Here is a 27,963-nt window from a genome sequence, read left to right on the forward strand (position 1 = left end):
ATTTGCGCAAGTGATGAAACTGCTGAGATATTTGAGCACATGTAGAGCAATTAAAAAGGTCCAAGTTAATCTCTAACAGCTATGCTGAGACCTGGAACACAATATAGGAGATGACAGTTTTTTTTTAATGGTATAAAATTTGAATTTGTCCTAGGACAGTTTTTAGTGGATTTGCAGTCATCTCTACCTATCCAATTCCTTACTTTGTAGGTACTTTAAAGAAATAAGGAAACAATTATACTGCTTCCGCTGGTTTTTCTTTTGCATTGGAAGCATATTGATCCTATAAAAGAAAATTGCATTTTAATGACAAGAATACTGTCAGAAAAATCCCTAATATAATGAATTGTAATAAAAAAATCGTTTTCTTACATTAAAATCCAATTTCTTCTCTGTACATTCTAGGGAAGCTGTAGTTTTACAAAAATAGTATTGCCTTATGGACGGATTGACATCTATCTGAGTCAAAAGAAAAAAAAAAAACTGAAAACAATGTATTTTGGTACCAAAAATAATTTCTAAACCAATTGCTGAAGAAGAGAGGGAAATTTGGCACTACTACTACTGCTACCTCTAACAATAATAAGGGATTAACTATTTGTTTACTTCATCTATAATCAGCTTTTTCAATAATTATTGAACAACCAGGGATTTTTATTAAAAAAATCAGAAATATAATAAAGTACAAAAAGAATGAGAGTCATCAAACTCTATTTTCATATATAATCTGAATCTGAGAGCTAGCCCCAAAAAACATACTGTCTACAAATACATTAAAACATAACTAATTAGGGGAGGGGGGATGAGATCCCTACAAAAATGACTCTGTTAACCCCTTCTCTAGCAAGAAAATAAACTAGAATGCTTGCTGATCTAGGGACCTAAAAAAATCCAGAATTCTGTCATCACCGAGAAATAAAAGATGAAAGTGCACAAATTCAAGTTTAAGCAATTTAGGGTAAGTTCATTCTCCAATTTTTGTGCTGCAAGGGGTAAAGTTACTCAAAAACCAAATCAACAAAAGATGAAAGTGCACAAAAAATGTACATGCAAAATATAATATGTAATAAAGAAAATTACCATGGAGTACCTACTAATTTGACAAAGTCCCATCTTCAAAGTTCAAACTAACCTTGGTATTGACAAAAACCAAAGCTTGCAAATGTTACATCAACTGACCTAGATAATAAGCAACTCCTAACCCAACTAAGACAACTATGAGGAGATTCGACAACCCAGAGAAGCATGCTAACTATCTAGCCGATTTGGGGCGACTGGATAAATAAACATTTTTTTTTTTTGCATTACTAATCCAAACAAGGCAGAAAATAAATAATATACCTCATCCTGCAAATGAATCTATGGAAAATATGTAACCTCAATCAGAAAAAGGCAAGAACGGATAAGCGGATACTATGAATAAGGAGAAGAGAGAATGGAGAATTGACGTCTGCCATCAATGGTGAAAGTCCTCCCTCCACAGAAACCAGCTGACGATCTCCCTGAGACAACCATCAAGAGGAAGAAAGGTGTACCGACTTAATTCCTGGTGGATCCAAATAATTGCAACAGTAGAGTGTCAGTACGCCTCATCAAACATCAACCGTGAGTGTTAACTGCTTCCCAGACCAAATTCTTTGGAATCGGATTGGTGAGATCTCGAGCTTGCAATGCTGCTGTCCTCAGTGTCCCGATTGTCATCTTATTAGCCTCAAAGAATGAAACACTTGTATAAGGCAAGTTATGCTTCTTGCAGAGATCCCTCACAAATGGGGAGATCTTCCTGAGATGGCACCGTGGTAATCGAGGGAACAAATGATGCTCAACCTGAAATTGCAATCCACCATGAAACCAATCCATCCAAGATGGACAAGCAATGTCAAGTGTGCCCTTCGTTTGCTTCTCAAACCAGTCATTTGCGCGAGGTGGTCCAAGATACACACTTGATGAGAAATGATTCAAGCAGAACTGAACATGTTGAATTCCAGTAACAGAAAAACTCGCAACCACGAACATCACTCTCTCAGCCCAATTGGGCAGGCAGGAAACAAGCAAGGGAAACCAAACCCAGAAGACAAGGACACCCACAAGCTCCTGACCTCTATTGGGGACCCTTCTCTTCGAGACCAACAACAAGAACGACTGCGCAAAGAGATTAATTCGGGCAAAGCACATAACAGGGTAGAAAGTCCAATGCTGGTAACTCACTAGAAATCTAGCAATAGAATCGAAAGTCATCTTCCTCTCGTAAAAGTAAGATGTGAGTGAATTGAAGAATTTTGAAGATACCGCGAAGAGGGGGATGTGTTGGAGGTCTGGATCGAAATCGAGACTGTTACAGGCAATGTGATGAGCATTGTGAATCCACTTCCACCACCCAATGCTGATCCCTGTAAGGCAATTGCCTGCAAGGACCTGCGCGAACCGGTTGAACCCAGGGCTAGTCATGATCTGATAATGTCCAGCATCGTGCCCAACCCACCCGCTCTGAATCCAAAGAAAACCCATCAGCCCACCGGAGGCTAGATGAACCCAGACGTTCTTAGAGAACAGGACGCCGCAGACGGAAATAGCAAATAGAATTGCCATAAAACAAAGGGAAATGAAGATCCCGTGCCCTTTCTTCTCAAACAAACCTAATTTAGAGAACTCGGAAACAAGCCTCCTGTAATCCTTCGACACCTCGGAAACTTGGTAGTCTTTCAAGTACCCGACGAAGAACCGGTCGAGATATTTCCATGCAGTGCCCGGATGGAAAGCAACAAAAGTATCTGTGACGTCCTGGCCGGCGAGATTCAGGAGTGAGGTTTCACCGCCCGGGTGATCTTTAATCCAATCCGTGACGTCGTAGACCTTTCCCTGGATAGAGATCCACAGATCTTCCGCTTTGTTATGCTTTTTAAGTTCATCGCTTGAAATGTTCCTCTTCTCTTCCGCCATTGAAGCAAACCAAGAGAAACTAGAAGTAAGAAAATCAGAATAAAGGTTTCCTGGCACTTGTTTATCTCTTCCTTTCTGTGTTTTGAGAGAACAGAAAGGAAGAGATGCAAGGGGCACGAAACGAAATGCTGCAGAACTTTTTTGTGATTGATTTTCTCTCTGTTTCCCTTCTCGTTTTATCTGGAGTTTAGCGACTTTAATGGAATCATAGGGGTGAAGGTTGGGCTCTACAGCGAAGCAAATTGAAGAAGCGCCACATCCCACAGAAAATATATTTTTTTTCGAAGTTACAACAACTCTAACGATATAGAGGAAAAATATCTGGCCTAACAGCAGGGCAAGCTATAGGCTAAAAAACTAAGCAGTGTAATGAGGTACGAGTGTGGCTGTGTTGGGTTGTAAGGAGTGTGTGTACAGCTTAGACATGGCCCACAAACGGATCGGACTCGAATGGGAATATTGGGTAGATCCAAATTTGATTCCTTTATATTGGCATAATTCCTTCAAACACACGGATCAAATATATTGAAAATAAGTTTTAGAAAAACAATATTCAAACCAACTATGTGATTTTTAAAATTAACTAATTTCATCTAAAAATATATGGCATAAATCTTAGGGATTTTTAACCATGACGTGGCCTTTTCTTTCTTTCTTTCCAAAATGAGTGTTATATTTTATTGCCTCTATTTTTTTCCTTATATGGTTTCTAGCTCTCTCAATTCCTAACCTCATATAGGAATTTTTAAATTATTTCCAATTTCCATCTATTCTTTTATCTACTTTCCCATAAAAAATCTAGTTTTAATATGAATCAATAAAAAGTTATTCCAAAAATAAATAAATGTGAATTAATTAATAAACATTAGCAAAAATGTATTATTTTTAAAGTTACTTTTTACTAATTTAAGTATCATTTAAATCCCATAAAAAAAATATAAGTCAATACAAAATTTGGCCACTCACACCAGGGTGCAACTTGGATTGAAATTAGACCGGTTAGACATAACCCAAAAAATAATGTTTGAATTCGATTTACTGAATTCTCCTAATTGAAATTTGAAAATGCATCTCAGGAATTGTACGTGTCCCGACTAGTGTGAATCTAAATGAAGAATTTGGATTAGGGAGAATTTATATTCCATCCAACCATAATTAAATGGCTCAAATTCAGATCGATCGATCATCCTTCATTAAAAGTTGTAGAATTGCTTGCATGTCCATGGGATATAGGAGACTAATGAACGGTGGAAACCAAATAAAAGCTCCTTGCAATTTTCTACGTGTCTCCTTCAATAATAACGTGAGAAAGGTTCAAAATCCCTGGCCATCCGATCTAACAACTCCTGCTCAAAAACCTCGGCTCGGGATCCCGCTCGCATGATAATATATTAATATCCATGTAAGAAGAGTCAAAGACTCAGAGGAAGCCAACGGCCTACATTGATGCGTTATGTTGTGGTATGGTAGAACACCAACTCATCAATCTGAGCTTGGGCCGCAGCAATCACAAAAGCCCTTACACCTAGCTTTCCAGCAATTCCAGGAGGAGACTATCATCATCATGTTTGCTCCACCAATATAGGCTAGCCGATAAGCCGAATTCCAATCCCTATGGCTTAATTAGCTTCGGAAGAGTGAAATTTGCATCGTACGTAGTGTGTCACGTGTATTTGCACTATTCCCAAGCTTGAGCCTATATTTCTCTTGCAGTCGAAGAGAAAAGGCATGACTCATTTGCGCTGGGCAATGTAAATCAATACATCTTCTTTAGCTGCATTGCACAAAGCATACATGCTGCCAATTTTACTATGAAAGTTCAGAGTTTCAATACATATTGGATCATATCGGCCGATACGTATCATCGTATTAGTACGCCCCTATAATAAGTATTTTGGGTTAAATCATAGTTTAAAAAGTAGATAAAACTTAGGCTGATTCCTCCAAACCAAATTAAAAAAGAAAAGAAAAATGAGCCTCGATACAGACTGATACATCCCTACCGATATATCGATATTTTGAACCTTATTTATTATAAACTTGTCAAAAGAAATGCTTTAACAGGTAAAATGTACTGTACACACAAATTGTTGACTTGAAGCTGTAACCATATATTTAGTTCGGAGCAACCATGTCGGGTCAAAGTCCATACCAGTCGGTCAGAACTCCAAAATGGCACAAGAGTTGACAGGTAGTTCTAATCTCCATTATTTGTTAAGCTGTAGTAATGGGATCAAACATCCGTGCATGGTGATTACATCACCACTTTTCCACAAACCTATGTCAAAATCGATAAGTTCTGCAATTTTGTCGCTCCCTACAGAGGGCGGTGACTGATAAGAGAGATTCATCCGTCGTGAATTGCAATCATACATTTCTATTATGAATATGGCATTAATTGCTAATTGCCAAATAAAAGAATCAGTACCGCTCCTCTCTAGTAGTATTGGCCAAGTATCGATCTCTTCGACAAAGGACCTACCCAAAGCCTACCTCTCGTTCCGTCAAGAATCTCCATGACAGTTTCCTTAGCCTTAGCAAGATTTAATTCTTGATATAACAACTTGTATGCTCAACCCACCACAATCTTTAGTTATTTACTCTTCATAAATCTACTCCTACTCCGCAAATAAACCTTTAATTTGCACTACGGCATTTATCTTGTTACGAATACTTTGAGGCTAGGGTAGCCATAAAGTATGATGGAATGGAAGTAATTGTAGATTTAATAAAAAAATTTCTCCCCACATAAGAAAATTGGCCTTGTAATTTTTTTAGGCTCAGTTTGGAAGGAGTGCAAAAGTCTTATTTTTATATTTCTAAACCTGTATTTGTACTTTTCCCAATTGGCTCAGCTTGGAAAGAGTATAAATACAAACAAAGACAGTGTAAATACATACAAAATATAAGGTTTTGCACTTTACATATTTGTACTATTTCCAAATTAAGCTTTGCAGTGCAATTTTATTTGTACTAGTACAAATGCATGGAAGCGCAAATGTAAAAAATGCAAATTCTTATTTAATTTTGTTTTGGATTTTACTCTATTCTGCTTCATGACTTAATTTACTTCATTGTACCGCAATCAAACAAAATAAGTTAAAATTTGGAAAAAAAAAAACAGGTCATAATTTACACTTAGATCATTTGTACTGTCATGGTTTTGCAACAGTGCAAACTTATTTGCATTGCAACCAAACACAGCCTTAGGGTTTTTTTTTTGACATTTTTCAACAACAAAGAGTCAAGTTGCATATATCCACCAACTCTTCAGTTTATGAATGCATAGTTGCATATACATACATGCATGGATAAACATATGCATAACTGCATAATTACTTACATAAATACATATTTATATAATATTTATACATGTAATATGAAGTTAAATCAGGTTCAGAATAATCAAGGCCTCAATTCTAACCAAATCCAAATTTAAATCTGATTCATATTTTTTAACCCTAACCGTAACCCGAATTTAAACCTAACATACTTTTTCAAGTTGGGTTTAGGTTGTATTTGGGTTAACCCAACCCAAATTGCAGCCCTATCCTCGATATAACAATGACGGGAGATGAGGGCTGCTGTTTAGGTTTTACCGTTTTAATATGGAGACTAGCGGGGGGCCGTGCGATGCACAAGATTTATTAAACGAAAGAAAAATAATAGAAATGGTTATTTACTAAAATACCCTTATAGTTTCATGGATTTATTAAAATCTACCCTATAGTTAGCATTTTACTAAAACACCACTTATAATTTACAACGGATTTAATCAATCTTTTATTAGATGATAGTGGAAAATGACAGTGTTGACACTAATGTTCATTTAAATAAATTTAATAAAAAAAATAGAAATAAAAATACAATTCTTGCCCTTAATAAGATACAGGCAACCACTCTATTGGCTATATTTGGCCAATTTTGTTTTCTATATAAAAAAGTGGTAAGGGTATTTTTGGAATAAAAAATCATGGGTCTAATGGAAAAACAAACAATCCATAATGAAAACTATAAGCTGTAAAATATATGTGATGTTTTAGTAAAATGAAAACTATAAGCTGGTTTAAGTAAATATATAAAACTATAAGGTGTGTTCTAGTAAATGACCCAAATAGAAACACATAAGAGTATACAATTGTTTTATATTTTCTACTTTTTTAAATAATTAATAATTATTCATATTTTATATACTACTTTTAATAAAATTTTTATATACAAAAATAACAATAATTAATTTCAGTTAGGTTTAATCATCAAACTTATGAAACCGACCAACCCGATCAACTCGACCTGAGTTGGTCGGTTTTCTAGTATTTTAGGTTGGTTTTGGTTCAAAAATTTCCCAATTCGACCAAGTTGGATCAGTTTCACTTTGGCCATTTGTAAACCGACCAAAATCGAACAACCAAACCATGGATATATATTAATATTTTATATTTTAAATATAATTTTTAATATAAAAAAGTGAGAAATTTCCCATATTTCTTAGTCTAAAATGTTTTATTTCATAATTCTAATTTTTAAATTTATTTTTTAATAATTGCATTGTAATTTTTAAAATTTAATTTAATATTTCAATTTAAATCTTTTGAACCAATTGGCCTTTTGTGAAAACTAACCCAAACCGAAACAACTTGAGTGGATCGATTTTCACAAAAAATCAGTCGGTTTCAGCTCACCAACTCCCCAACCTAACTAGGTCAATTTGGTTAGCCAAATAGCCTACGACTGGCCGAACCAACTCATGAACACTTATAATTTTAGCTAAATTAATAAATAACAATAGTTTAATCTCTAATAATTATTGAAAATTTATAGCGAAAATATACAATTATTGAAAATATATTGGTAATGAAAAAAATACAATAAGTACTAAAAATATATTAACTTAGTCAATAAATAGTATAATCTCAAATAATAGTTTAATCTCTAATAAATATAAATTAATCAATAAGTTATAACAAAAATACAATAAGTACAATAAATTAAATTTAAAAAATTCAATAATAGTAGTTTAATCTCCAACAATTATTGAAAGTTTTCTGTTAAATAACAAAACAAAATAAATTTATACATAATCATTGAAAATACATCTATCACAAAAAACAATAAATAATTACTGAAATACAATAAATATTAATTTTAGTATATATAATTACATAATAAATATAGATTAAGAGCTTAAAATTATTATTAATTTTTTTGAAAGTTATTTTCTCGAATTATTACTTGATATAAGTGAACTTAGTTATTTACAATATTATGTAAAAATATTAAATTATTATTTATTTCAATATTATGTTATAATTATTTTTCTACTTTTCAGAATTTTTTTATATTTATTACATAATTTCTCTAATTTAACTATTTAAAATCTAGTTATGTTAAATATTTTGTTATTTAAATACTTAAGTAATATGTAAAATATTTAAAATTTAAAATATTATTTATTTATTGGATTTAATTATCCATCAAATCATAATTTATACTATTATTACATAATTTCATTATTAATTTTATATTAATATTTTATATTTTAAATATAATTTTTAATATGAAACAGTGAGAAATTTCCCATATTTCTTAGTCTAAAATGTGTTATTTCATAAATCTAATTTTTAAACTTATTTTTTAATAATTGCACTATAATTTTTAAAATTTAATTTAATTTTTAAGTTTAAATCTTTTGAACCAACTGACCTTTTATGAAAACCGACCTAAACCAATATAACTTGAGTGGATCGGTTTTCACAAAAGGTCAGTCAGTTTCAGCTGACCAACTCCCCAACTTGACCAGGTCAATTTGATTGGCCAAATAGCCTATGACCAGACCGGACCAACTCATTTACACTCATAATTTTAGCTAAATTAATAGTCTTATCTCCAATAAATAACAATAGTTTAATCTCCAATAATTATTAAAAATTTATAGTGAAAATACATAACTATTGAAAATATATTGGTAATGAAAAATACAATATATATAAAAATTACAAAAATACAATAAGTATTAAAAATATATTAACTTAGTCAATAAATAGTATAATCTTAAATAATAGTTTATTCTCTAATAAATATTAATTAATCAATAAGCTATAACAAAAATACAATAAGTACAATAAATTAAATTTAAAAATTTCAATTATAGTAGTTTAATCTCCAATAATTATTGAAATTTTCTGTTAAATAACAAAAAAAAAGAAATTTATACATAATCATTCAAAGTACATCTATCACAAAAACAATAAATAATTACTGAAATACAATAAATATTAATTTTAATATATATAATTATATAATAAATATAGATTAAGAGTTTAAAATTATTATTAATAAATATTAATTTTTTGAAAGTTATTTTCTTGAATTATTACTTGATATAAGTGAAATTAGTTATTTACAATATTATGTTATAATTAGTTTTCTACTTTTCAGATTTTTTAAATTTATTACATAATTTCTTCATTTTAACTATTTAAAATCTAGTTATGTTAAATATTTTTTTATTTAAAATATTTAGTTAATTAAATACTTAAATAATATGTAAAATATTTAAATTTTAAAATATTAATTATTTATTGAATTTAATTATCCGTAAAATCATAATTTATACTGTTATTACATAATTTCATTATTAGTTTTGTAATATATTAAGTTATTATTAATTTGAATATTATGTTATAATTATTTTTCTACTTTGGTTTTTTTTTTAATTTATTACATAATTCCATTATTTTAACTATTTAAAATCTAGTTATGATAAATATTTAAATAATCTATAAAATATTTAATTTTTTTTTATTTTTTTAAATATATTACATATTATTAAATATTTGAAAACATTTAAATTGATAATCCGGAAAGACACGATTTAAATTGTTAGTACATAATTTCGTGATATATTTTGTAAAAATATAAAATTATTTTTTGTATTTTTAATAAATATTTTAAGTTATTATATAATTTTGTTAGAATATTTAAATAATTCTTAACTTTTTTTAATCCAAACTTTCTTTAGATAGATATAGATAAAAAGTAGGGGAGAGGATAAATAAAAATTAGAGATAATTTAGGAGAGAAACTCTCTACTAAATTAGAGATAATTTTGGAGATAAATAGGAATTAAAGATAATTTTGGAGAAAATGAGAGAGGTAGTTTAGGAGAAATTTTAGGAGAAGAGATTATTTCTGTTCTTGAAAAATGCATCTCATTGGTTGTTTCAAAAATGACATGGAATAAAAAAAATAAAAAATGAGAAAAATGAAAAAATTGTTTGACCCCTTTATTTTAATATATATATATATAGATAGATAGATAGATAGATAAATTGAAATACAACATTAGAATCAAGATCATCTAACGGGTTCAAATTTGACTTTGGAGAGAGTCTAGTAGAGGGAAAGGCCTTCAATGGTTAATTCAACGTGTTGTCCGGCACATAAAAGCCCACAATGACCGTGAATGCTAGTTATAAGGTGCTAGACTGCGAGGGATATTTGAAATGATACGAATGGTAGTTTTTGGCTTTCAGCTTTGTTGGTGAGCAATATAAAAATGTTAGCATTGTCATGCCAGGTTGGACATCTATTAATTTTCTTCGTTGACAACCGCATTAACGTTTTGGGTATATTCGTATGTCATGATGGGATTTTATGCCACGTGGATGGATGACATGGCAGACCTAGCATCCATGTGTATAATATTATTAGTCAGCATCATAAGCCCTGACATATTGAGCTGTTTCCGTTCTCAAGCTCAGTTTGGAAAGAGTGACAATACAAACATGTATTATGGTTGTTTTTGGTACCATCGCTGTTTCTGTCTGAAACGTTTTGGGTTGATCAATAGAAATTGACATACAATGTTATTTGACGTTGTTTATTCTGGAAACAAGCATATCTTACAATGATGCAAATATCAATTTAACCTCTTAGGTATAAGTAGCAATAATACCAAACACAACTTAAATGACTCTTTGTCTGTGGGTTAGATCAAGAAGGTCATGAGCTCCTTGACTTGGGCCCATTTGGTTTATGGGAATAGGGGTCTGGAATCGGAATCCCATTCTTATTCATGATGGAATGACATTCCCCCATTTGAGGAAATGGTCATTCCTTCCCCATTCCTTGAGAATGAAATCTCATTCCACCTTGTTTCTATTCCCATTCCGGTTCCTGTCTGAACCAAATAGACTATGGGAATAGATCATTCCGATTCTAATTTTGATTTCGACTGCAAACCAAACGGGACCTAAATATTTTGTTATTTTTTATTGTATACTATATTTCTAAACCTTATTTTGCACTACATATTTATATTTTTACTCTTCCTAAACTGAACATAAAAGACAAAACAATAGGTCATCCTTTTATTAGACTTCAGCCCTAATCAAATTGCTTTCCATGGTTTTGAATACATAAGGATTAAGGTCATTAAATAAAAAATAAGGCTTAGTTTGGAAAAAGTACAAGTGCAAATATGTAGCAAATACATACAAAATATAAGGTTTTGCACTCTACATATTTGCATTTGTACTCCTTCCAGGCTTCCAAACTGAGCCTAAGACTGTGCTTGGTTGCAATGCAAATAAATTTGTACTGATGCAGAAGTATAATAGTGCAAATGATTTGAGTGTAAATTCTAATCTATTTTTATTTTAAATTTTAGCTTATTTTGTTTGATTACAGTACAAAAGATGTAAATCAATATCTGAAACAGAATAGAGTAAAATCCAAAACAAAATTAAACGAGAATGTACATTTTTTTTTCATTTGCACTCCCATGCATTTGTGCCAATACAAATAAAATTGCACTGCAATCAAACGCAGCCTAAAGAACAAATGGAAAATCGAGGGAAAAGTTCTGAAGGAATTTTCTGTTTGTCTCTTATTTTCCATCAAACCAAAATGTAAATTGCTTTGTTTGATAAAACAAGATCTAACATAAACCACCGTTTGGTTTCTTTTGCAAGCAAACAGCTTTGCATTTCCTATATTCAATAAATTAATTTGGTTTCATTTAAGGCTTTTATTTATTAAGTAAGCCTACAAAAGTGACTTCTATTTGACATAAGGACAAAGTTATCTATATTCTAATGTACTAAAGGTGGTTTCTTTTCTTCCATGTTTTACCTTGAAAGCAATTATTATAAGTACTTTAACCCTTAAAAGGGAATAACATCATGCATGGTAAGGCTGCCCCTAAGGGTATCTTTTAATATAATAATACCTATTTTGGTACAACTTCCTTACATTTTCTTTGGAAATTAGTGAAAATGTAATTGTCATAGTTAAATTACAGTGGAGCACTTATTCATTGATAAATTTGTATATGTATGTATATATGTAATGGTTTGATCTACTGAAATTTGTTTACTAGCCAAAAAAACCCCAACTTTATGAAATCAGCTGAGGGTGATTCAAATTTGATCTATTATTAACTAGATCAAATATGGATCCATCTCTATGGGGTCAAATTATTTTAAATTTATATGTTTATATATAAATTTCATTATATCTATTAATAAAGTTAGTTTAAATCTTGTATGTTTAAGTTCAATTCTCATAAAAGTTATTTCCGTTTCATTGAATTCATGACACAATATAATATTAAATACATATTTAGCACATTTGTATTAATGGTATATATTATTTTAATTTAATTTATTAATGGGATTCAATAAAAATAGTGAGACTTAAGCCATTTATATTATAGTAAAAAACCGTATTATTTCTTGATGCAGTATATATCATTAAGGGTATATATACCAAAATATCAGCCTTAGGCTTGAGGGCAATGGCACAGATGTTTTGACATGAAATTTGTTTGGTTGGCATTTATGCTGAGCAAATGTTTTGAGTAATAATGTGCTTAGTATTGACATTGCTAATTGAAAGGCTTAAATAGTTGTACTTGGTTTGGTTTGAAAGAAAAGGTAGGGAAACCTATAAAAGTTGGTACCAGCCTCCTTTCCTTTTCTTTTCTTTTTCCCATATTTTTCTTCAAACCAAACACAACCAATGTTTATATTCAATGTGACACACCTTATAACATTGATCTCTCATCCAATTGTCAAATTTAAAAATAAATATTTTTGACTCATAGATTAATATATAGGTGCAGATCTAACGGTTTTAGAAGCCTAGAACCAAAAAAAAACCTTTATGTGCATTCATCTTTGTTAATATGTGACGCACTAGAGTATTTCCCTACACTGTCAGGTAAGATGCCACAAAAGCCAGTCATTGGACTGTTTATTCAAATGGACTGCTGCCAGAGGAAACATCAAAGTCAGAAGGCGAGGTAATGGAGACATGGAAGACATGGAAGCATTTTAAGCAGAAACAGCCAAACATAACAAAGTGATTACTCTCCTGCTGCAGCTGAAGAGGACACAACAGCAATGACAAACAAATGAGTCCGGATCACCTGTAAATAATAGCTCTCATATCGCACATCTGTCAATTCATTAATGACCTAGTTATATAAAATTAAATGGTTGGGATCAACCCAATTCGTCTTGACCCAATCTAATCCGTCCAAATCTATTAATTTTATATTTACGTAGTTAAAATTAAAAATTAACTCTCATTTGACAAATAAGCTGATCATAGCTTAGTGATAATAATAGTTGTTATTTACCCAAGTGGGGAAGGTTCAAGTTACATGCCATATTATATTTACACAAGTGGTGAAGCCATTTAAGTATGTTTGGTTTTGATTGAACCACTTACGTTCAAATTAGTTAGACCGATTTGAACTTTCTAATTGGATTGTCTTCGAGCTAATCATATCAAGAGTGGTTGAACCGTTTGGATTTAGATCAATCCAGTCCGGTTCAATCAATGGCGAATTGATTTGGACTAGCCATATTAGATTATGCACGAGTTTGGGACCGAACCGACTTGTCCAAAGTGGGTCAAGGGAAACTGATCAGGTTGGGTCAGTTCATCGAAAATCGGGCTAAAGCATGCAGTTCATGTTTCGGGTCGGATTGTCCCGGGTTTGGGTTGCGCTGGTTCATTTGCAGCCACTTCAGATTTGGGTCGGTTCAGATCGCCCTATCTAGATCAGGTTGGTTCCAAACTGACTGATCGACCCAAATGACTCGAACTGAGGTGATTGGCTCTGTTCATATTCAGACCGGGTTAATTGTCCCGGGTTTGGGTTGCGCTGGTTCATTTGCAGCCACTTCAGATTTGGGTCGGTTCAGATCGCCCTATCTAGATCAGGTTGGTTCCAAACTGACTGATCGACCCAAATGACTCGAACTGAGGTGATTGGCTCTGTTCATATTCAGACCGGGTTAATTGTCCCGGGTTTGGGTTGCGCTGATTCATTTGCAGCCACTTCAGATTTGGGTCGGTTCAGATCGCCCTATCTAGATCAGGTTGGTTCCAAACTGACTGATCGACCCAAATGACTCGAACTGAGGTGATTGGCTCTGTTCATATTCAGACCGGGTTAAATTGATCCGGACTTGTTAATTTGGATGAAGAGGCAAAACTAATTTTAATGAATAATTAATAAAAAATTAATGTATTAATTATAAATTATTTAACTCAAATAAAGAAAATTAAAAAAAATAAAGAATTCATATATGTTTAGTAGTTAAACCCAATGATTATCCACAATTCAACCCGACCCAACCCATTTAATTTGGTCTAATAGATGATCAACCCAATAGACCGGTTGAATAGATTAGATGGATTCAGCGGGTTGAATGAGAAATTGTCACTCCCAAAAAAATGTACGGCATCTGATTAAGTCGGTATGGTGTTAGGACTTGTTCTATGGACAGGTGATCTGAACTCCAAACAAACTATCACGTGGAGACGACCAAACAGCAGTTCATTCAGTACCAACTACAAGTCCTCCAAATTTGGTGGGATACGGTTTTAAATGAATTTTTTAATATATTTAATGCAAACACATTATAAGTCACAAAGGTAAGTGATAATAATAGCGAGAGTCGATTCCAAGTATCTGCTGGGATTACCCAGCTAGCTTACGAACTGAGCAACCGCGTATATTTAAAGCTGGAATTCAGAATTCTGCATCGAATGTATCCATACTTCTCCGTTTTAAATATACAAGTATGTGATGATCATTTATTCTCTTTTGAATAACAAGCCAAAGCCCGGACAGATGTCAGCATGCGCCTTGCGCGCTGCTGCCCTTTGGGATGTGGATGGGGCTGTTGTTGTAGGGCTGGGAATTGATATGCCAGGCTGGGCTGCACATGCCTATCGTCAGCGATTTTAATTTCATTCTCTTTCCTGAAGGTGACAATGGGACCTACACTGGGCCATAGATTTTGGCCTGTTTTGGCCCTACGTTTTCTTTTTGAGTTTGACTATAATGCTGAAAAAACTTATAATCAAATAGATATCATTGAAAATATAACTAATGGGGTTTTCATTAAAATTCATGAAGTGTTTTAATTGATTATCCTTTCATAGATTGTCTCTTTATTTTTTACTTTTTTTTTGTTTTTTTTAGGATAGACTACTGTATAATAGAAGTGTTCACGGTTTAATTAAATTCCAAACTGAATCGATAATAACCAAAATTGACCCGAAGCTGACTGATTAATTGCTGGCTTGATTCGTTGGTTTTTTGGGTTTTGATATAATAAAAAACATATCGAATCTACTAGTTTAGTTAACTGAAATTTTCAGTCAGATATGGCTGGTTTGATTTGGCTTTTCTTGCTCACCCTATTTATTGGGATGGGTGTAAATTAAATTCCGGAACTGGCCCTCGAAACATTGAGTTTTCATGTTTGACAGTTTGAGAGTTTTGTTGTCTTCAGTATTGTAATTATTGCATCATGCATGAGGTACATAATATCATGTATGGGAGACCGGACCTGATCCTCACACAGGGCGCCTCATAACGACCTCACACATACATTCTATCGTACATTAGGAACATCTTCAATATTTATAAGTGAGGCGCGCAGATCCCGTTCCCATGTATGGGTTAACATATTACGTGGGAAGAATCCTGTGGACACACAGTCATAGCAATTGGACAGCCTTTTTTTTCTTTTTTGATAATTCCATTTTCATTAAAATTCAAACAAAAATTAAAAGGATTTTTTTTATTAACAGAATGCACATCAGAGGGCATTAAAGGTAAGAGACAACGATGGCAGGGTGCTCGTGGGAACCCACTACCTCATGCCGAGTGACCATATCAGCTACCGGGTCATTAGTATTTTGAGGGGATCGAAAAGCAAAAAGGAGGGGGATATGTAAGAAAGCCTAAAGTGTCATATACAATGTTTCTATTTTATTTATAGTTTCATGTACGGATGACAATTTTCTGTAAAATCAAGGCATTTCTCCAAATGGGGTGGATTTTTCATAGTCATAAATGTGAACAGGGTTTGTAAATAGTTCTTTGAACTCGAACTTGGTTGTAAATTATTAAAATTTTCCTAGGTTTAATGTTAATTTCTAAAATATCTTCAAATTTCTCTCAAATTCCTATAACCTATAGGTTACTATAATTCCGTTTATAAAATATCCCTAAATCCCTATAATTCAATTTTTTAAATTAATTCTCATCTATTCTGTATATATAAAGCGACTCATTCCACGTGTCACCCTTGCCCTCTTCCAAAACTTGCTCCAAAATCTCTATTGTAATTTTCTCAAAATTTTCAGAATTTTTTATTTTTTTTAAAGCCACGTAATGGGATTCATTGAACCAATCAGAATTCGCACTTTCCCACCCCCTAAAATCTCTTTACGTTCCAAATCCTCAATCCCTACTTCTCTAACAAAGGAATATAATAAAGGATGCCCTTTTTTGGCTTTTTTTTTTCAAAGTTTTGGAGAATACATGTAAATGTGTTGGCCACTTCCCAATTTTTACGCTTGAATCTCTCCCTGTAAATTATAACGCTCCACATCCCTACCATCTCTCCTCTATATATTGCTTCTTTTCCTCTTCCCTACTTAATTGTTGTTTTAAATTGTTAAAAAAACTTTCATTAGAATTTTTATCAATCACGATAGAGTTCGGCTTCGGTCAGGGCAAAGCCTGTCGAGCAGTCTTTACAGCCTTGCATCACTACAAGAAAATCGGTCAGCGGTAGGTCTAAAGACCGCCAGCTTTGGTCTAAGGCGGCGGTCATGAGTCCGCCCCCTAAACCACTGCTGGCCTAGATCTGAGATGTCAACTCTAACTGTGCCCAAACTTGTAGGATCTGCTGACCTACAAGAACAGAATAGAACAGGTATTTTAATCCATTTTGAATGATAGCAAGTACCTTCTTTATGACTAGATTATATTTCCTAGATGCATGAAGTATAGAAAGAAAATAATGAAATGATAGAAAAAAGCCCTTTCTAACAAAGAGAAAGCAATAGATAAACTTTAAATGGTTTAGAAGAGTTAAATGTTTTACATTATTATATTAAAACTTGTCAACTTCAAGCATAAGAAAATTTAACAGAAAAGAGTGGAATATTGTTGCCAACAAAAATTGCTAATAAAATCAATACTTCCTAATATAGCCCAAGTTAGATGTCAACTTCAAGTTAGATGCCAAATGTCCTCCAATTTATAAATTTTTAAGTTCCCATGTATTAATGATGTACACAATCTGGATCCAACCTAAGTGTGATCTAAACAGTATAAAAAAATATCTAATTCAACTCCAAATATAAATAGATGAAATTTGCATCTAGGTATATCAGATTCAAATCAGATTCCTTTGCAGTCCTACTAACTTCAAATCATTTGGTGCCAGCTAGAGTTACCAAGCAATTTCAATAAAGAGAGATATCATAACTATATTTCATTTCCTTTTTGTATCTTAACTATATAAAACCCATTTTAACCCAACCTTTCCTAATTAGACCCAAGCTCAACCAACATAGCTGAACCTAGTCCAACTTAACCCAACCATAGCTGATCCCAACCTAACCTAGCTGAACCCAATCCAACCTATTTAAACTTGCCTGAACCCAGTCCAACTTAACCCAACCATAGCTAAACCTAGTTGAACCCGACCCAATCTAATTAAATTTACTGAACCTAGTCCCAAGTCCCAACCTTAGCTGATCCTAGTCCAAGCCATAGCTAGACCCAATCCAACTTGTTGAACCCAACCTAACTCAACCTTATGGGAAAATGAATCATATTATAATATATGTAGCATACATTGTCAGGCTCAGTTTTGACCGTGGCATGACAGACCTTGACAAATCAACCTGATGTTCCGCTAGGTTTGTAACTTCTAAGACAAGTAGAACACAAGGTCAGAAAACTCTAGCCTTACTGGTATTTCTGTTAACATTACTAGCCATATCTAAGAAAGTAGAATAAGCAAGAAGAGTGACAACAAGGGAAAAGTGGGCTTTTGCACTATTTTAAATTGATGGTATGATTCCTTAAGAAATTGTGCAACCTTTGCTAATAAATCAATAGTAAATACAGACCCTAGGAACCTTGATATGTCAACCATCCATACAATCAACATATTACTAGAAATGTGATCTTGAAACATTAGTTCTTATAGGCAGAAAGTTCTTAAAAAGAAAGGTTTAGTTTAGGTTTGTAAAACCATATACACAATTACTAAAATAAGAAAAAATAAGTATAAGTTAAGATTTATTCTAGTAAGAATTCCAAAATGGAGTTCAAAGTAATACCCCAGCCTAACCTTTTGTGATGAGGGGAACAACTGCACCTGCTGCACCCAATCTACTCATGCTTAAAACCTGCAACTCATATCGAATAACTAAGCATCCAAACTGATTGGAATAAAACAGTCGTCTAAAATATGCAGGTTTTACTCAGACTTGAACAATTTAGCTCAGATTCTAACTACCATGTCCAATGTTTCTAGGCAATATTTGGGGGACACAGTTCCCTTGGTAGGTGTCAAGAAACCTCCACTAATTGTGAAAATTTGATAAACCTCCCCTACGTTTCTTAAACATAACAATTTCTCCTGACATTTTCAAGCTAACATCTGTTACCTGCCCTATCTTAGAAATTCATTACTTTTAATTCACCAGAAAATCTAATGTAAAAGAATGTCCACTCTAAAGACAAGCTTGCCTGAAAAATACCGTTTAAATATAACATGTTGATTCAACACCTCAAGTGACATATTTTAAGTACTAAGACAGAGCAGACTAGTGACTCAAAGCATCAAAATATCAAGGGACTGCAATGATATTTTATCTGAGAGGAGGTTTATTGAAGCTTTCACAAACCTTGGCTAAGCTTTGATAAACCTGAGCAAGATCAACAAAAAATATAACTTTGATTTAATAAGAAGTGAAAAGTTTTAAACTCAAAATGGATGTATTTAGCCTGACTATGGCAGATGTCATCACTGTCACCACTCCCATCATCATCAACCACAGAACTATCATCTCTTTGATTCTTTCCCAGTTGGGAAGAGGGAAAATTGGATTGAAGTATAAGAGAAATAGGGAAGAAAGGTGACTTTTGATGATGATCCATACATCCCCCCTCCCCAAGAAAAGGTGCTAAAACCCATAAGGATTAAGGTTTCAAACATGGATTAAACTTGAAGTTCCATACCTTGACTTGAAGTTGGAGAAATTTGACATACTCAATGATTTCATCAAGCATTAATGCCTTGTCCGTCTGCACAAATGAGGATGAACAATTAGCCTCTTATTGCACTCTGTTTCAAAACAGCATGCCCTTTCTTTCCCCTACAAGAAATTTTGGTTGAAAGTTCAAGCTTCAAAAAAACTCACAGAATATTATACATTTGTTTGCACTTAGCCCCAAATTGGGATAGAAGATAAGAAAGAAACAGAAAGCTAAGGAAATTTAAAGGAATTTTGTGAAATTCCTGAACTTTCTGTTTCTCTTAATTTCTATCAAACCAAACAGAGCATAATAGTCTTTAATTGTTATGATCTTTGAATTAGCCAATTCATAGGTTGTCTCTTTGTAGGCTTACAACATCAGCTATAGCATTGTTATTCTAATTTCCAAGGTTCCTAGATTCTTCTAATTTTGGAAAGGTTGAAAAGAGCCATTTCCAATATTGGTGCTGATAGAACTAGAAAAGCTTGGATTGCCCTGTAAATGGCTAAGTGATAAAAGCCAAAGATCTTTCTGGCAAGAAATATATATTGTAGACATACAATGACTATGAAAAATCTTTTATTGTAGATCCCAATATCTTGATTGCTACAAATGTTATAAGTGTTCTTATGTCTTGACACTTCATCTACACTTGGATCTCATTTGGCAAATCACCCAGTTTGTAATATTGTAGAAGAGGCAAATATATAGATCAAATATCATATTAAGTGCTACTTATTTAAAATATTTTTTCTATTTTTCTTCTCTTCTGATTCTAACCATTCCTCTATACCACTTATTTAAAATATCATATTAGTTATAAGAATGTTTGATACTAATATATTCCAATATAGGGGAAAAAGGTTCTGAGTTCTGACTTAACATAGATTCTTGAGGGACCCTTTTGCATGTTAATTCCAGATATGTGCTGGATTAAGACTATCTTATCTGTGTCCATCCAAAACTGGATTTCAACTTCTCAAACTTGTTTTCTTTGAAATCAACTATATAGAACAAGAACAATACTTATTGGACTGTCCCACTATCCCACTATCTAGCTAGACATGTTAGAACTCTCTACCATCAAGCCATTAGAACTGGACTGGATTGGACTGGTCTAAATGTCCAATTCACTGTATTATTGGACTGTCCAGCTTGCTCAACTTGGGCTGGATTGGACTGGCCCAATTCACTGTCTTATTGTATCTAACCTGACTGAAGTTGCACCACTACTTGTATTTCATTTATGCATTATGAAACCTTGTATTTCATTTCTAACATAATTTAGTTCAGAATAAAGGAAAAATTATAATCCAAATTTCCTTCTGCTCCCCTCTAAAAAGGATAAGAGTGTAAGGGTGGTTGTGATACTTTCCCTCAAACATCCTCAGCCCCTTGGATGACAACTGAAAGTAACCCTACCCCACTCAAGGCTTCATCTTCACATACCATCTTAGACAAGGCTAATCTGACTAATCTAGTTTATGGTCCAGAGGATTGAAGGATATAAGAATGCAGCAATTTGGACTTGTCCAAATAGCCCTTAATTTTCTAGCCTAGAGCTAGATCCTCTAGACAATAGACTTCAGTAAATATTGTGGTTCTAGAGTAATGATGCCATGTAATTTCCTTATGCCTTGTACATGCATGTTCTCTTGCAGGGTGGTTTGATGGGTTGATGATGTTGATATCAGATTATGCAATTTGTTCTTGGAATGTCCTTTCAACAAATTGGCCAAAAATAATGATATTCCTTTGCTAAGATGGAGATATCAAATAAGATTTAGTTTGGGGTTTAATTTTTCTAGTACTAAGGCCTTGTTCGTTTGTAACAATGCACTTATTGCACTTACCCAGGAAACATTTACTTGGGTAAGTGCACTTACCCATGTTCTTTTGATTTTTAGGATTCCTAGATAAATAACAAAATGACATTTTTATCCACAAAAGTAACTATTAAAATGGGTAAAATGGGCCCATCGTGTTTTGTAAAAATTTCTCCAAACTAGAAAGTTACTTACCCACCTGGGAGATGGGTAAGTTTTACCCATGAAAGTAAGGATAATTTTACTATGGGGCTCATTGCTTAATGCAAAAAGAACATAGGAAAGTTGGTCAATGGGAAAAAGTTACCCACTGACCAACTTTCCCCCATGCATATTTACCTACGAATGAGCGGGGCTTAAGGACAATCAATAAAGTCTTGTTTAGCTACTGTAAGAGTAGATTTTATATGCTCTCTTATCTTTGTTAGAATCAATCGTAAATCCACATCCTAATGCAGCTCAAAACTTAATGAAAATTTGTTCTATTAGCCTAAAATTTTGATATGGGTAGTCATTAACTGGTATCCAAGAGACTGTTGGGCCTTCTTATGTCTCCTCAAGATCCTGGCTCTAGTTGGTAGCAGGCCCCATGGATTGATTGGAAGTCACTTTAGACTCAGCTCAAGTCAAGTTGACAGGATTCTTGATCCAAACCCAATCAGAAATTCGGATTTAGTACGAATAAAACCTCAAATCAAAAGATGATAGTGATGCAATACAGGATAAGGCCGATAAGTTTTATGCAAGTTGGGACCATTCCAAGACACATAAGAAGCATAAATGACGCCATCGGCCCAGCTTAGTAAATATTTACCAAGATAGCATCATCACAGAAATTCTATCTTAGTACGTTTTTACCAAGTTGGCACCATTACAGAGTTCCCATCTTAGTTAGTTTTTACCAAGATAACATTATTTTGAATTTATATTCAATTAGGACTCTCCTTTTGAAGGATTTTATTTTGAAGTGTTTTCTTAGATTAGGACTTTCTTTTTAAAGAAGTTTTAGTAGGATTCTATTAGGGAATGTTTTCAGATTAGGAATAGGAGCCATAAGGGCGTAAGCCTATATAAAGAGTAGTTAGGGGAAGGCTAAGGCAGTTCTCTTGTTATGAATTTTCTCTTAATTGTTTAGTAAAGAATTATTCTTCCTAAAATTCGACTTCAACTCTTTTCTTTGAAGCTTTTCTCACATGTTTTGTTTCCATTCTACGACAGATAGCCCACGTTTCAATCATCTATGGGTTAAGCTTGGTTTCTTTTTATCTTTATGAAGAAACACGCCTCTCATGTCATGTCTATAAGTCGGTTCAATGTTCAAATGCTATTAGGTTAATAAAAATCTGTAAAGGAATCTTTGTTCACAAAATATACGTACTAACTGAACTATTAGCAATCACAGAAGCTGAACAACCTTGCGTTCGCAGAATAAATCTCCATCCATTTTAGATGACGACTTTTTAACCTAAAATTAGCTCATTTGTTAGCTAATGCTTGGGATGATGTTACCCTTTTGGTTGGATGTAGAACTCAGATCATCTCTTTTACTACTGGTGCTTGCCAACTCATGCTCTACCTAGTCAAGGAATTTGAACATTCTCCTCTGAGCTAAGCAACTCATAATTTAGTAAAATATTGTTGTATTGTTGGAAAACCTATTGTCCACCCAAAAGGAACCATATTATCACACTATAGATTATATACTTGCTTTTGCCTAGATTAGATTCCAAATGAAAGGAATAATATTAATAGGAGTAAATCTTTTACCATGAGATACTAGCTTCTAGCAATCAAAGGATTGATCACAGATAGGAGAAACTGGGAAAAAAGTTAATTGCAAAGACTTTAAACAGATAGAAACACCCATATGGGAAAAATGTTTACCTTAACCTAACAATAGGTTGTTTACTAGGTCGTTCGAGAAGTGATTGGATCTTTCGGAACAAATGGGTAAAAATTATATTGTTCCAGACTAGCTATCATTATGAACATAGAGAAGATGAAAGGAATTCTTACTACATGATATTGAATAAAGGAATTCTACTCAGTTATGTAATTAGATGAGCTTGAAGCTATTACTCACCATGTAGTGTAGGAGGAAAACTCCTCTAAGCTATTCCTTGGCAACCCCTCCACTCAAAGGAATTATTTATGTTTTCAACAAAATAAGATAAATTAAAATGAGTTGCCTCCTTGTCATAGTTAATAAGTGTTTCATATATACTTCATTCATAATGTAGCAAACTTGTTTATTATCTTCTTATCTATAATGTTTACATCAGTATATAAAAGTCATGGATCTTCAAGAGGCTTGGCCATCATTTAGAATTATCTGTACTTACCTAACAAATACAATGGGTTAACAATCGTTGGAGACTTCTCTTTCATGTTTCTTGTTCATTTATGATTTCAATGATTACATTCTTGGATTTGTATTACTTGTTTTATGAGAGCCTTATTAGTAATTTTGTCTTCATTTGTGTATCCATTTGATGAAATAGCTTGCAAACCAATTTCTACAAATATTTTTTTTCTCCTTTAGAAAATGTTATGGAAAATGAACTTAAACAAACATTTAAAACAATTGACCTATTGAGAGTTGCAAACTTGCAGTTATGACTTCACCTATTGAGACTCCAAACAAGGCAACTGGATCAACCCAATAGCTGCATCCTCCTCTCAATGAAAGGATACCCTAATCCTTGTCTAGGAGGGTAGTTACTGCACACCCCTGGCATGATCTTGAGATAGGTACGTGATTTCAATGCTACATGACATTACTTGATAATTATTCAATCAGTCTTTATTTGTTAAATTCTATTTAGAGCATGGTATTCAAAATGAAACATGAAATTCTTAGTGCTTAATCTTTCAATTATCTGTGCCAATATAATGACATCACAACTTATTGTATTGTATCTTTGGATTCAGGACCTAGAGCTCCAACAATTTTTAACTGTGCAAGGATACTATACTTGATTGATTGATCTCTGAAACCTGGGTTTCATGATGATATGTGATTAATATCCATGTATTGCAATTCTTGTAATAAAGGTTTTCTTCCATCATAAAAAGGTTAAAGAATGCAATCTTCTTGTATGTGTTGACATAAAAGGTTTTAATTTTACCGGGGGGTCAAAAGTTTTGAGTTTTATGGCGGATGAGACTCATTCTGCTTATTGGATTTTACTAAAGAAACTTCCAATTCTTGTAGATGGTTGAAATAAGAAAAGGGAGTAAGATGAAATATGAGCTGGACAAGAAAACTAGCTTGATCAAGGTAATCAAGGAACCCATTGTCTAGCATATTTCTTAGTTGAAATCCCATTCATGTTCATAAAGAGTTTCATTTGCAAGTCAATCGTGTACTTTATTCATCAGTTGTATATATCCAATGGATCCTCATGCAGGTATATGCAAGTGTCTATGTTGAATTCCTACTGACAATAGTATGTTTGAATGATAGTAATGCAATAAGATTTGGATGTTGAATTCTTGCACAAGTATGCAAGAATTGCTTGATATCAAGTTTTCTAAGTATTGAAAACTCAAGAAATGTTAAAACTTCTTCTTGAGCAATAAGATTTGGATCTGAATCTCAATTCAACTCAGTTAAACATTTTTATGGACTGCATGGAGCCAACTACATGAATCTTGCTTCTTCTTTTTTTTTTGATAAATTCTACATGAATCTTGTTTTGCCATTCACTCTCAATGCCACAACCATCGAAGATTTGGATCTTGTTTTCAGGGAACCTAACACCTAAATGTGAGAGAGGGAGGGGAAGAACCATTGTCTAGAATATGGTTCAAACCAGTGGGTGGCTCAGAACACGGTCCAGACCATGAGTCAGACCCATGGTTCAGAACTGTGGGCCAGACCCATAGTTCAAACAATGACCAACCCATGGTTTAGACCCATGTAATGTTTAATTTTAGACAATCGATCCAATATATCCAAACAATAAGCTTTCACCAACAAACCCATGGATGTCATATGATGCATTTCAAGATTTTATTAACCAGTACTACCCCATTAAGCACAAAACAAGTTAATTAGGTATATTTATTTTGTTCTATTTTTTCCTTTAACAAAAACAACAATAGTCCACAAATATGACAAAGTAGGATCCTTGGGAAATTTGCATGCATATTAGAATTAATGCTGAAAAAGGTCATACAAAAGAAGGAAATTCAATTTGATTAAAAGTTAATGTTGTTAACTCTTCTTCATAACCATAATGTTAATATGAGCTAGACAATCCATCAATTGGGCTATTAATGACAAAAAATAACTGAAGAATAAAATAAGCTCATTTATAGTTTTATGGTTGAAACATAGAGTTAAATCAAGAAAATACAATCAGGTCCCTTTCTGGTTCAACACTTAATACAATTTTCAAAAGATTGCTTCTACATGCACATGGAGTTTCTTCCTATCTCAACTCTTAAGTTAGCTATTTGGAGATAAAGCAACAACATAATGGCTACAAAAAGACAACCATATTTTATATAAAGACAACAAAATGCATTTAAAGGTCCTTACTTGCCATAAAATGATGCCTAGTGAAGTGTTGTCCAACCACTCACATCACGGAAATTGATACTAACACCTACAGCTACTATTGGAGCAGCCGCTAAAATGCAGCACACTGTGCCCTTCCTTATCTAACACACTAGGGCCTTTTTCATCTTCAATTACCTTGTAAAGAAGCCATGCATGCGACTTCTCTTCAATAACTTTTGTAGTAATTAATCCTTTATTTGATCTGGAGAAAACTCCTCTAAGGTAAGCTTCACCATATGGAGCCATTCATAATCATCTTCCTTCATTAACAAACCGATTTTATTGCTTATATGAGCTTTCTCACCAACATTGGTGTGAGTAGTTGGGTGACTAGAACATCCCATAGATCAACTTGGGTTTGGCTTGCCAAGTTTTCAGCACTTGCTTTGTGAGATTACAAGGAAAAAAAATCATACTATAGTGTATTTGATGCTAAACAAGGGGAATTATGGATCTGAAATTCTGAATTAGGGAACAAAGTACACTGCTTTAAAACTAAGACAAACATGTTAGGACACTCAAATATAGAATCTAATTTTCAATACAACTCTAAATACCTAATAATAATCCTATTAAATCTAAACAAACTCCAAAATAATCTAAAAAAGACTTAAGTCTACTCACAATCACTCTTACATTGAAATCTAGTTTTAAAATGAGAACCTATACACAGCTACTACTTCAAGTTCTCATGGTTGTTCTTTGTACTCAACATGGGATATATATTTTACTGTATTTCTTCCTTCTATTCTGATTAATTTGTTTTCCTTGTATTGTTTAGGTTGAGTTGAGGAAGAGTACAAATGCAAATTTGTATAGTGTAAAACATCTTCTGCTTTATATACTCTTTAGCTGAAGCAAGTCCATACTCCCTTCCAACGTGTAAATTATTAAATGGTTGTTCTTTAAGAGATATTTTCTTTCTTTGCATTCTATTCTGGGGATAAAACTCAAAATGATGACATTTCTAGAACATAGCAAACCCAAAAATTATGACATTTCTAGAAACCTAGTTTACGTATGTTCCAACTCCAAAATGTTTTGGGTATATAATACAAGAAACTACAATTGTCCCTTAAAATGATGACATTTACATGGTAGTTACTCTCTGTGCCATGAAATAATAAGAAATAAAGAACTCCAATTCTATATGAACTATTATTAAAATATGGAGATCACCTCAAATTTAACACTTGGAGAAAACAAAACTATGAAAGAAGATCATTGTTAGGGTTGTGATTCAAATTCACTAGACTTGATACATCATTAAATGTGATTACTTCTAATGTATGTTTTATACCTACTACTGACTTAATTATCATAAAAAAAAAAATCAAACTTATTAACTAGAAAGAATCAATATAAACAAACAAAAGGATCTAAACCTACAAAAGTTAAGAAATCACTAACATTCACATTCAACTGAATAAGTTCCAGAAGCATCTACACAATGAATACAAAGAGGGAAAGAGAGAGTGTCGCATGTTAATCTCGATATCTGGTTGTCTATTTGGTGCTGAGAAAGCCGAGATTGAGGTTACCCTTTGCTCTCGAGGTCGCCCTTTGGTTGTGAGAAAATTTGACCGAGGTCATTCTTTGGTTGTGAAAAAGGAGAGAGAAAGAGGGAGAGAGAGGGAGAGAGAGAGAGAGAGAGAGAGAGAGAGAGAGAGGGAGGGTGAGACACAGAGAGTGGGAGAAAAATGAGAGAGTGTGCGAGCGAGCAAGATAGAGAGAGCGGGAAAAAATGAGAGAGAGTGAGAGCGATGTTTAGGGATTTATTCGGGGGAGGAGAAAAGGAAATTTGGCGCCACAATCAACAATGTTTTTAGCAGCGATTTTAAACGACTGCCACTATATATTAGTATTATTAGCGGCAGCCGGTCGATAGCCACTTCTTGAACTACCACTAGAAGTGTTTTTTTTTTTTGTAGTGTTGGCATCATTTATGCCAAAATAAGAATCAGTTAAAAATCGAGAAATCACTAGAAAAGGTGATCCCTGAAAAGGGCTGATTTCAATAATCTATTTTTGACTGA

The 27,963-nt window shown here is 33.2% G+C and overlaps 1 protein-coding gene and 1 long non-coding RNA gene across 2 annotated transcripts; both read right to left on the reverse strand.

The window, feature by feature from the left end:
• Positions 1 to 1,044: 1,044 nt before the first annotated feature.
• LOC104600267 (acyl-lipid (9-3)-desaturase-like) lies at positions 1,045 to 3,263 on the reverse strand. Its single transcript, XM_010263126.3, has one exon. It carries the CDS (start codon positions 2,938 to 2,940, stop codon positions 1,600 to 1,602), a length of 1,341 nt encoding a protein of 446 aa, XP_010261428.1. The 5' UTR covers positions 2,941 to 3,263; the 3' UTR covers positions 1,045 to 1,599.
• A 13,697-nt stretch (positions 3,264 to 16,960) lies between these two features.
• On the reverse strand, positions 16,961 to 27,839 carry LOC104600266 (uncharacterized). The gene is made up of 4 exons (XR_735647.3): positions 27,338 to 27,839; positions 19,517 to 19,582; positions 18,624 to 18,681; positions 16,961 to 17,170 (listed from the first exon to the last, which is right to left on the reverse strand). It is a non-coding gene; the product is annotated as an uncharacterized LOC104600266 (long non-coding RNA).
• Between the last annotated feature and the right edge of the window lie 124 nt (positions 27,840 to 27,963).

Source organism: Nelumbo nucifera, chromosome 1 (assembly GCF_055504915.1).
Source record: "Nelumbo nucifera cultivar China Antique chromosome 1, China Antique-T2T, whole genome shotgun sequence".
In the NCBI taxonomy this organism is placed as follows: Eukaryota; Viridiplantae; Streptophyta; class Magnoliopsida; order Proteales; family Nelumbonaceae; genus Nelumbo; species Nelumbo nucifera.

Bases quoted from the DNA above. Each gene is read 5' to 3' on its own strand.
- LOC104600267 (XM_010263126.3), bottom strand. From the start codon at position 2,940: ATGGCGGAAGAGAAGAGGAACATTTCAAGCGATGAACTTAAAAAGCAT.